Below are 11289 nucleotides of genomic sequence, written 5' to 3' on the forward strand. Positions count from 1 at the left end.
CCTATGTCGTTTCTTGATTATTCTATATCATCCCAGATTATAAAACTATAACAACAACGAAAGGTTCATGGGCCTCCCTCTTAACTATTTTTATAGTCAGTGGATTGCTTGCTAGTCACAGAACACATGAGTCCAAAAAAACTATGTGGGTCACATTATTCCGCATCATTTGAGGTGGGCCCCACTTATCCAGAGGACCATTAAGCCCAAAGTGTGTGTAGGATCCCCACTGCAGTGGTCCATCTTTGTCGGATTAAAGGGCTCTGTAATTAGTTTTAAATTTTAAAGTCCACAATTAAAATCTAATGGCTTGAGATATGTGTCACATCACATCACATTTTTGTTTTTTCATTTTTAAAATTTATATGATTTTTTCTTTATCATTGGATATGAATTGTAGACTCTAAGGAATTGCGGAGCCTCCAAATCCATCTTTGTTGTTATTATTTATTTTTGCTCAAATATAAGTTCCACAGGTTTATAGGGAATGCGTTGTTAAGACGAAGATTAGGGGTGACAAAAAATTGATTATAGATCAGTTTTGGGTCGTATAACATCACATATCTACGAAAATATTTATATATCTAGATCCTAACCCATATTGAATTTCAGATATACTTAATTGATTAAATCCGAATAAGTAAATCGGATAATGACTTAATTCGGTTTAGGGTCCGAACAAGATTTCTATGTTTGAATCCGAAAAGTCGGATAAGAAATTTGTGTCCGACGGAATAAAGCTGCATTAGTATTTGATTGAGATAGGCACGCATGCATCTTAAATAAGCATCCAACATTCAAAACCTCTTAACAATGGCAATTCATTGCAATCACTTAAATGTAAATTTAGATTCGCATGTGGGTACAGCCGCAGACAATTTAAAGCCAATTTGCTTTGGTAGTAGGACCTATGGTGAATTTAATATAAGCACCATGCGAGCCCCAATAAAGAGTTAAAAGACCATCCATATATATGTACACGCGCTTTGTTGGTGGAAGTGCTTGGTTCTGACTTCTTTATAAGAAGACGCAGCTATTCGAGGGCAAGGTAGTCATTTTGTTCTTTTGTTTTCTTTTTTTTTTGGCAAAAACTTAAGAAAAAGAAAAGCCCAGCCCAGAGCCATGAACGGTTGGGTCGAAAGTCAAAACCGCTTAAGAACCAGTGCGGTGGGAATGCTGCGGGACCCACGGCCTTAGCGGCCCATTTAGTTGTGGACAGATTGGCATCATCGTGTCGTTCTCAAATATTAATCGCCTGGTTAGAGCTGGACGCGGGAATCATCTGTTCCTGGATTTACCAATTTACCCTCTACAGAACTCCAAAATAACGGGTCGTGTCTTCCTTAGAAGCCAAGCAAGCCTCGAATTCAACCATTAACAGTTGTCTCTTCTATCCAAGAGAGAGAAAGAGAGGGGGAAAGAAGAACGCATTCACATTTCACTATTTTTATAGACAAATATAGAAAAAGAGGTTGAATTGTCTGTTTTCGCCTTAATATCCGAGAGAGGGTGGTGTATGTATACGTGATGGTTTCTCTTCGGTGGCTTGTCTCGGTGTTCGTGTCGTTTCTTCGCGTGTCTCGATCTACAAGCCGTCCTCTCATCCTCTCTCTTGATTTTGTCCAGCGTGGACGCGTCTTTCTTTCTCTCTCTCTTTCTCCGCTGTTATGAAGTTCGGCGGTGATTGCTTCTCTTCTCTTTCTCCTCCTGTCCTTCCACTCTTGTGGAATTTTCCTGATCAAGGTCTTTCAATCTCGATATAGAGATATTTGTTTGTTGTGTTGCCTCTTTGTTTTTGTGTTTGTGTGATTGATTTGGAGGAGGCTAATGAGGATGTTTGTGTTAATTGTTTGTTAAGCAGTGATTTGCGGTGAATCTGGAGGCAATTTGAGGTCAAAACGAGATTTGGATTGTAATTTGAATGGGGAATGGTGATGACAGCAAGTTCGCTTTTCCTTTAACCAGCCTTCAAATCGGGTATGAATTGTTTGCATGATGGAATTTGATCATTGATTTCTTATGTTATGGTTGCATGTCCTTACTGGCTAATTCGGTTGTGATGATGTATTCCTTTCTGTTACTGATAGAATTCGGAGGGAATTCGTGAGTTTTATTTTCCATATTGATATTTTGAATTTTAATCTTTGTAAGATTATAAAGAACTATCATATATACTTGGTTAGTTGTTGCGATGAATGGAACAAGAGACCTTTTGTTCTATATTCGGTTAGATTATTGATTTAAATTCCAAATATGCTACCATAAAAAGTTATATAACAATTGCGTGTATTTAATTCAAATTTTTTCTAATTGCGATCAATGCTTCGGTTGCTCATATTTATCAACCTGTTTTTCCGTTCTATTTGTTCTTTCCCTGTTTGGTACGTAGACTTTGATGATGATGAGCGATTAGTTGTTCACTAAAGCTAAGCTGAAAGTAGAGGGAATTTGTGCCTGTGTATGTTCGTGTGTTAAATGGTGATGCAGGTTGTCTTCTTTTGTGGCATCTGGCGTCCTATTCATGTTGATAAAGGGGTAACAGATAATGGCGAGCAAATTTGTGTCATAGATTCGTCGTGTTTCACCCTTTTCCATGAATATGGTGATCTAAATCGTGACAGGAATTGCTCACGACCTTCCTTTTCAGTATTAACAGTTTGAACATTATTGAGTATTCAGAAGATTTGACAATTTGTTCTGCTCTTCATCTGCATTCAAAAAAGAAAAATGCTGTTGTGAACTTGTGATGTAACATTGATAAACCAGCACTCATCACCTTGACCATGGGTTTGTACTTTAACAGTTTCCTGGGCTGGTTGTATATCATGACTGAAGCCAATGACCTCTCACATTTACTATGAGTTTTAATTAAGGACTGTAAGGATAAGCAAAAAGTGTGGATAGATTTATGCAACATTTTATGTCTTTGTTTCTTTGTAAGGATTTGTAGCTCCAACACAGTTTATAGAGGGTTAACGGAATTACCAGAAGTTCAGGCCAAGATAAAGGGTTACGGAAAATCACGAATAGTTTCTGCCAAATAACATTGATTATGATTATGCTATAACCCATTGCAATCATGTCAGGTACTGATCTGTCTTGATGAAATTTTACTAGGATACATGTATTATTGAATGACGCTTTATTTGTGGTGAATATACTGTCCTAATGTTGTTTGCATTGATGCGTACTAAAAGTAGTTTAACATATCTATGGATTGTATCTATTTTTATTGTTTTAGCATATTTAGATGGTGAGTTTAGTTACTATCTTAGAGAAGACAGCCTATATGCTTACTTTGTGCTATACATCATTGCAGCGACTTGCAGTCTTACCATTCCAATCTTACACTTTTTCTGGCCCCTGAAAGTTGCAAACTATATATCTTGGTGGACAACCGGCCATGGTTGAGTGAGCTTGGTTCTCGGCCTGCACACTTATGGCAATTGATGGTTACCAAGGTTGCTAATAACACATTTATGTTTTAAGATATTTACTTTTCCTTTTTATGTTTTCAATTTTTCTATATTATGTGAGGCATAATACTCTGGATGGAATTGCAGTCCAGGTTGTCTCCTTTTGCAAACACCAAGGCGCGGAGGGAGAAAAAAGAGGGAAAGAAAACTTGCTCACCATCCACTACCACCAAATCAAAGAAGTTTGGCCAATGGTTCTCATTAATTGATGCGGCCAACTTATCCCAGGAAAGGGTATTGTTAACTGCCAAAAAATTACAGAATTCAGTTTTGTGCAACGAGTTGCATAGGACTTTGTATGGTTTTATTGTCTTTGAGGTTACATGGAGCAATGTTCGAGGCATAAACTACTTGAATGAACTTCAGGTACAACTCTTTATTTGCTCTTTTTCCTTTTTGCACTTTATAAAGATTGTTGTGGTATTCAGATGTTTTCCATGTCACTTGCAGAGTGATACATCTCTTGCTATTGAGACAAAGTTTATGCAAAGATGGGAATTTGATAGCATATCTCAAGCTGCTAGCTGCATTTCTTCATGGTTTTCAGGAACGTGCTCTGAGCAGCTCCAGCTGAAAGAATATCTTGATTCTGCCATAGGTATCTGCTTACCATCATGATCTGTTCTATTGTCAATGATGGTTTTCCATATACATCTTTTGTTTTCTTGGATGGTATTGGTAACTATGAGCCTGCATGATGCAAGACTCAATTTCTCATTTGGAACTTTTTAATGCTTTTTTCCTTGTGTGAATCCCATTGAGCATTAGTTAAATGGGTTTCCTTCTGTATTTCACAATAACTTATACGAGATCATATGATCCAATTTTCCCATAGGTTTTGTGTCAACATGGTTTCCTGGAATTCATGTTCTTTGATATTGTTCATATTGTGACATAATATGGAGGGATTTGTGTTTCATTTGCATTATTCAGTTCACCCAGATAGTAAATTTTGAGCGGAATCTTGCTATGGTAGTTAACTAGTTATTGTTGCACTTAGCCATTCTGGTTGAGTCTCGCATGTAATCCATGATATTTTTCATTTTTCTTAGAGCATCTTTAATCAGGTAAACAGAACATGTTTTGAGGCAAATGTTTTTTAAGCATTGGTCAACAGCTTCTTTTTGTTGAGATTTGGACTTCACATCCGTTGGAACGTCCTCATTTTCTGGGTCTACTCGGGTTAGATTACACTGGGTCGCGCATGATTATATATCTTACTGCAATAGTTCTTCAGAATAATTGAAAGGAGTTTATAATTTTCAATTCTTTTCAGGAGAGGTCTTTCATGATGCTGAAGAAGATTTTTTAAGGACCATCCATACTGATGGTGATGATGATGAAAATATTTCCAGTAATAGCCTGTGGGTTGGGAATGATTCAGCGCATTTCGTTGGTAGCTGTTTTAGTACGTACCCTGCAACCTTGGAAGATGAAGACTGTCTGCTGCATACGCCTCCTCCTACTGGGCCTTATAAGAGGAGGAGAGTGACTAGGTCCACTACTTCTGGAGCTGAAGTTGATTTTTACGCTGAGGAAATGCAAAGCGAAATGGAAGGCCCATTTGACAGTTCTGATACCTTTTGCATTGATTATAAACACATAGTGGGTCCTACTCAATATAGGGATGTCTTGATTTTGTTTAGGTTCAATGATCGTGACCTCCCATTCATGTTGAAGCAAATGGTAATGTCTGATCTGCGATTGCTTACTTTGTTAGAAGCTGGACTTCCATCTTGGGTTGTCTTTCTCCAGTCATATCCTGGGTTTTGCCATCTCTATCGACCTTGGATGTGCCCTCTAGCAAGAGCTCTATATGTGCTGATCTCGATCGTCACTGTCCTAATAGGATTCTACGACCTGTACAAAAATGTTCCTGTTCTTAAGGCTACTGCTTCTCGTTTATTTGGGCCACTTTTTGATTGGATTGAGACATGGGAGATGGTTTCAAGGATCAAATACTTGGGAACAATGTTATTTCTGCATAATTTTGAGAAGGCTGTCACGTGGATTTTAACTTTCACACGCACCACTCGATCATTTTTTTCAGTTCTAACCCAACCACTGGCGGGACCACTCATGGAGTTTTTAGGCTTCCTTCTTCCTTTTTGGGACGTGTTTGTTGAAACAACGTCTAGCTTCTCTTCCATGGTTTGGATTCTTATTGGGTCTTCTTGCAATGTGGTGGGGGATTTAGTTGAGATGATACTGTGGCCCATATGGTTTGCCGTCTCTGTTGGCTGGAATATTGGTAAGCAATAAGTTGCTTTGCAATATTCATTTTGTTAGCTATTTGATTGAGGCCATATATTTACAAAATCTTTTATATCATATTGCAGCAACTTCCATAGTATATCCTATATTTTACATCCTTTGGGAAGTGCTATATGCTCCGATACGCATCATCCTTGCCGCTGCCAGTCTTGTGTCATTTCTTACTGCATCCATATCTGAGGTGGTTGGAGATATTTGGCAGTCCACTAGTAGTATATTCCAGTTCGCTTCGAATTCCGGAGCAACTGTTAGCAAATACGAAGTTTCCATGTGGCGATCACTTTGGAATGATCTTTTTTCCCAGGTTGGAAGATGTTATTCGACTCTATACATAAGTATCAATTTTTAATTTTATGTTTCTTATTTTTCATGTTTTATGGTTCCTATTTTTATTATTTGTGGTAGGTATTTCGTGCAACCAGAAGTATATTGAATGGTTTTGTTGCCTTCTTTGCTGCGTGCAATCGGCACCGGCTTAGGTACGTGTAATCATAACGACTCTTGACTATATCTTGTGATGAAGTCAATTTTTGTGATGTTTCTAATACACCTTGCAGCTTAGTGCAGCATCCCGTTAGGTAAGGTAAACAACTTAGTGCACAAGGCTCTTGCAGTGGGCAGGATTGGGGATAGGCGGGATGTATGCAGACCTTATCCCACATATTATGTGGGGAGGCTATTTCCAAGAATTGAATCCGTGACCTCTATAGGTTGCCTTGCATCTTGTTAGATTGTTAAAAATGAGAATATTCAATCATGAGGACTCTGTTACTGTTTTCTTGTATGGTCAGATTCTCTGTTGAAATTTAGGGTTCATTAGTGTTAAAATTGTTGGGAAGCTCGTTCATTTGACGAAAACTTCTTTGATGCTATTGCTTGCAGCATTTATAATCATTTACAGGAGTTTGTTCAAAGACTAGAAGGCCGAATGCAAATATCACATACCTCTGATTCTAGACATAGTAGACCAGCGCATGGAACTCAGACCATGGTATGTATATATTCATATCATATGAATGTTTTGAGCATTTTCATTTCTTACTTTCTAGTGCAACAATCAGCTGGCACTTGTATTGTTTGTTGCTAAATGTTCTTTCGGTTTCTTTGAAAATGAAATTTTAACTTCAAGAGACAAGATTGTTCAAGGACTTCTCGATATTTAATTTTAGTAATTTCTCTGTATAGAAATCCTTTTACTTAATATTTGAAACCCTTTGCGTAAATTTCTTTTAAAAAAATCTCCTGGGTTTACTGTTGCCACTTTATACCTCATTTCCCTTAATGACATTAGCCACTCCTCTCTGGATCTGGATCTGGATCTGGATCTGGATCTGGATCACCCGCAGTATAGCATGGTAAAAGAGTTTCACTTGGTGGACAGAGATCCTAATCCCTCCTTCCTAGCCTCGCGTTCGCTGTTGGTCTTTCTGTACTTTGCACTTAACAATAGCCCTCCTTTCGCTGCTTTTATCTCAAGATAAAATGTTGTCACCATTGAACAAGCAACATCGAGTATTCTCATCTGTGTCTAGATTCAACTAAATTCGATACCCAAAATTTTAGAGATTAATGAGATCAGTTCTTTGATTATAATTATGATCATGATCTCTACTCTCAAGTTGTGATCTCTCGAGCTGACTCTTTACGCGTGGTTTTGCAGTTTGAAGTGAGAAGGAAAGTACATTTTAGCTAATGTGCTACCATTTCTTTAAGCCTGACAGAAACAAGAGGATATCAATATTTAGGAGAGCCTGTTTATAAACATGAGACACCTGGTGGAACTGGCATCTTTGTCCTGCTTTAGAAATCAAGGCTTTTTACGGAGTACAGCAGTAACAGCTTCATTATTTTATTCTTTCCACTAATTTTTTAGATTTAAGGCTAACAAATTGATAGTTTATAGAGGGACAATGCTAGACACCCCCAAAATATCACCCCCAAAAGTCCCCCAAATCTATGTGGTATTAAAATAACTATTGATTAAAAATACACATGTAGGACTCACTCCACATCCAACACTCCACATTAAATGGGGGTATTTTGGGGGTCACTTTTTGGGGGTCTCAAGCATCATCCTTTATAGAGGATGTAAATAATATGTATAGGGCAGCTTGTACATCTTTAATCAGAAAAAGAAAATGTTTTGGGATCCCATCAGCCTTGTCTCATTATTGGTTGTAACATTATATAATGCAAATGCTGATGTGAGAACTTTTCAATTTTGGACACTGCATTCGAAAATTCACTTTCCTAGTGCATATTTTTTTTGTTAGTAGTATTAAACAGTTAAATTTTTGGCATGTTTTGATCTCAGGCAGTATTGTTTCAATATTAGCCCGCCCAACATCACTTCCTGGCTCCGTTACTACTGTTAACCCAACATCACTTGGCTTGTGAAATTTTTATAAAGCGCTCAGACAATATTCTTCGTGTGATCTTGATTCTACGAGAAAGGCCTGCATAATTTTTCTTTTTAGGGTAGCGATGAAACCATTGAAGTTTGACAAAGTGAGAATTCTCTTTTTGGAGGCAACTTTTATTTGTATATTCCATGTTCTACTAGTGGAGTATATGTATACGAGTATATCCTCTCTCATCCATTATCCACGATGAGAACTGTTTTGAGTAAGAATCGGATCCAATCAACTTTTTGAGCATCAATTTGTTTCAAGTATGTCCTACATGGAATTCACCTTTCACCATGACCTTATCCCTTGGCATAAACCCTAAACCATGACTGCGCGTCCAAGGCCACTCACTCAGACTTTCAATGCTTTTCTAGCAAGGTTCCATAAAATTAAAAATAAAGTTACTTTATATGAGGAATTCCATCTACTTTCCCTGATAAACTTTATATGAAGAATATCCATAAATTCACCATCAGGAATAAAAGAGTTCATTGTACAATTATATCTGTAATCACGACTAAAAAGTGACCGCTTCCAGTCATAATGTTTGATAATGGAACTAGATTTTGATGGTAACTGGCAACTATTTCTACCCAGATCGGAAATGGTCCACAAAAGGGCCATATCTTCTGAGAAAATCCAATACAAGACGCAAAATTTAAAGAAACTTGCAATAGTAATGGGAGGCGAATAAACATTGAAAATTGGAATATAACATACCATGTGGAACGACTTAATTACAAAGACGAGTCATCTAATCACCCCGAGACACACAACTACTCCACCACAGTTAATTAGTAGTACTTTAGTCCACCAAAAAATATAATAAAAAAAAATAGCTACAATAAATAAAAGCTCTAATCATTCCCCAAAGCACGACCCAAATCGTCAATTAGTAGCCACATTATGTCTTCAGTCTTTACAATCTTCAATACCCAGTTGGAAATTCGCACTGACCAAACCCTGCAAAAGCCAAAAACAGCACAATCTTTAGACTCACTCTGTAGAGAAGAAATGCAAAAGAACGAACAGCACATGCATACAACAATTTCAATTCAACTTAGATACACTAAATCCATCTATGACCCTGTCTCATTCAAAACACCAAATATTACCAACTCTGCTGGTAATCGATAACGACTATTCACCACTCCAATTGGTAAAATTGTAAAAAGACTCGCGCCAATTAATGCACGCCACGACAGCATAAAGATTCCTGTAGCATTGCCCTGCACATGGTGTCGTCTTTTGACCAGGCGTGCATCGTAGATTCATCTCTTGCACATTCTACCCACGCACACACTTCCTCCTTGGCGCATGTTAGGCATACTACTTTAATAAAACTAAACGTGCACATAACATAAAGGGGAGAGATGCTAGAATACGCACTTGGTGGTTGGCTGACTACGAAAGCCGCGCCACTAAAATCACAGGAACCCATCGCGCGCTTATTCTTCTGGTAAAAACTGTTGAATGCGTACGATGCGTGGGCCTCGATCGAGTTGGGCTCGTAACAAGAAGATCCGGCCTGGATCGGATGGCAGTCCGCCTTACCTTCCCCGCAGGCGTAATCTAGAGCGTTCTGTAGCTTCTCCCTCCCCACTTCAGCATTCGCGATGCACCACGTGTTAGCCGATGAACTCTTCGACACTCCTCGATCGCTGATCGGCGTCGATACTTGTTGACCAGCGGAAACCGGCGGTGTCTTGTCCTTGTAGTGGCTCAAACCCTCGAGAGTGAACGGAATGTCGTAGACTCTTTTCTCGTCTGGGTAAAAGAGCCCGTAATTTCTCTCCGATGTGGGGCCGATCTTTTTGTTTTCGTTGAAAAGAGCGAACAGATAAACGGTCAGATCTGCTTTTGGCCTCAACGGGGTCCCACCACCAGTAAGAATCCTACGGACAAGGTTTCCGTTGTAAGCAGCGGCGTTTTCTACACTAGCTCCGATTTCGTTTTCATCACCCTTGGAAGGCCAACCGGTTTCAGTCACAACGATCTTGACGTCGTCGTATTTGAGAGCAGACATTGCCGCAAAAACGGCGTCGATTTGGGCATCGAAGAGGTTGAAGTACCGTAACCCGTTACCTGCATCGACCACACCTGGATTTTCTCTAAACAAAGCATAGTCCATGGAGATGACATCTGAGTTTGACTCATAAGCGAAGAATGGGTATGCATTGACCATGAGATAGGAACCGGTTTGGCGGAGAAAATCTAACATTGGTTTGAAAACCGTTTCAACTAGTTCGGGTCGGAAAGATCCGGCTGAAGATGGGTAAGAGTTCTGGAGGGCACTGAGGGCTATGGGAGAGGAGACTTTAATGGAGGAATCAAGGTTATATTTGACCAGGGCTTTCTGAATGTTTCTCATGGCGGGTAAGAGAAACTTTGTGGTGTTGTGTGGATCCACGAAGACTTCATTGCCCACTGCAACGGCTTCGATTTGAGTGTCTGGATGATATCCTGCAACGTTTCTTTGTACCCATGAGTAGGCAAAGGACTGTTTTCTCGCTACGGAGTAGAGAAGCTCGTTAGGCAAGTCGACGGTGACCTTGATCTTGGACCTGGACAAGGCCTTGAGAACAGCCGGGTCAGTGTCGAACACCTTGACCCGCTCCAACCCCTGAGACTTGAGCAGCTGCACCACTTTCACTGCTGATGGCAGATTGTTGGCGATTCTGCCGTAGTTCACCCCAATCGAGCCCGCATCTGCAAAAATGGAAAATGTACAACATACGAGGTCGTTAGTACCAGAAATGAAGAAAGTGCAAGTAGTTTTGTAACCATATGGTTTCATAGTCCTTACCTGCAATGGAGAAAACTGAGAGGAGTAAGACAATGCAAGAGACAAATGCGCGCTCCATGTTCTCTGATTATCAGAGAAGCTTAGGAGGAGAGAGATGGAGGAGTGGTTTTGGTGCTGGACCTTCTGGGCTGAAGTAGTGGCTAGTGAGTGAGGGTGAGGGAGTGAGGCAGTGTCCATATAAAAAGAGGAGAGAGAGGATCGAGATGGTGGAGTGGGACCCATTTGTCAAACCATGACAAGATCAACGGTCAGATAGATATCCGGTGAACGAACCACGATCTAAGAGTACAACTTGGACGAGGAGGAGGAGCTAAAATGAAGGCTA

General features: G+C 39.5%; 2 protein-coding genes across 4 annotated transcripts; one reads left to right on the top strand and one right to left on the bottom strand.

Moving 5' to 3' along the window:
• The first annotated feature begins 1394 nt into the window (after positions 1–1394).
• On the top strand, positions 1395–8334 carry LOC120000173. 3 transcript variants are annotated; one of them, XM_038848111.1, is made up of 10 exons: positions 1395–1743; positions 1862–1977; positions 3320–3461; positions 3564–3842; positions 3927–4074; positions 4753–5727; positions 5816–6054; positions 6156–6229; positions 6633–6741; positions 8065–8334. In XM_038848111.1, exons 2-10 carry the CDS (start codon positions 1922–1924, stop codon positions 8083–8085), a joined length of 2043 nt encoding a protein of 680 aa, XP_038704039.1. In that variant the 5' UTR covers positions 1395–1743; positions 1862–1921; the 3' UTR covers positions 8086–8334. The 3 variants fall into 3 exon arrangements, with proteins under 3 accessions (XP_038704039.1, XP_038704037.1, XP_038704038.1); XM_038848109.1 differs by lacking the exon at positions 8065–8334 and adding an exon at positions 7411–8008; XM_038848110.1 differs by lacking the exon at positions 8065–8334 and adding an exon at positions 7411–8008 and having other exon boundaries at positions 1408–1680.
• A 501-nt stretch (positions 8335–8835) lies between these two features.
• LOC120000216 (glucan endo-1,3-beta-glucosidase 13-like) lies at positions 8836–11289 on the bottom strand. The gene is made up of 3 exons (XM_038848168.1): positions 10965–11289; positions 9548–10867; positions 8836–9121 (listed from the first exon to the last, which is right to left on the bottom strand). The coding sequence occupies exons 1-3, from the start codon at positions 11020–11022 to the stop codon at positions 9087–9089; spliced, it is 1413 nt and encodes a 470-aa protein (XP_038704096.1). The 5' UTR covers positions 11023–11289; the 3' UTR covers positions 8836–9086.

Source organism: Tripterygium wilfordii, chromosome 6 (assembly GCF_013401445.1).
Source record: "Tripterygium wilfordii isolate XIE 37 chromosome 6, ASM1340144v1, whole genome shotgun sequence".
Taxonomy (NCBI): domain Eukaryota; kingdom Viridiplantae; phylum Streptophyta; class Magnoliopsida; order Celastrales; family Celastraceae; genus Tripterygium; species Tripterygium wilfordii.

Coding starts and splice junctions, on each gene's coding strand:
- LOC120000173 (XM_038848109.1), top strand. CDS start 1,922: ATGGGGAATGGTGATGACAGCAAGTTCGCTTTTCCTTTAACCAGCCTT. Junction 1,978..3,319: donor TTAACCAGCCTTCAAATCGG/GTATGAATTGTT, acceptor ACATCATTGCAG/CGACTTGCAGTCTTACCATT. Junction 3,843..3,926: donor ACTACTTGAATGAACTTCAG/GTACAACTCTTT, acceptor TGTCACTTGCAG/AGTGATACATCTCTTGCTAT.
- LOC120000216 (XM_038848168.1), bottom strand. CDS start 11,022: ATGGAGCGCGCATTTGTCTCTTGCATTGTCTTACTCCTCTCAGTTTTC. Junction 10,868..10,964: donor CTCAGTTTTCTCCATTGCAG/GTAAGGACTATG, acceptor CCATTTTTGCAG/ATGCGGGCTCGATTGGGGTG. Junction 9,122..9,547: donor CGTAGTCAGCCAACCACCAA/GTGCGTATTCTA, acceptor TGGCTTTTGCAG/GGTTTGGTCAGTGCGAATTT.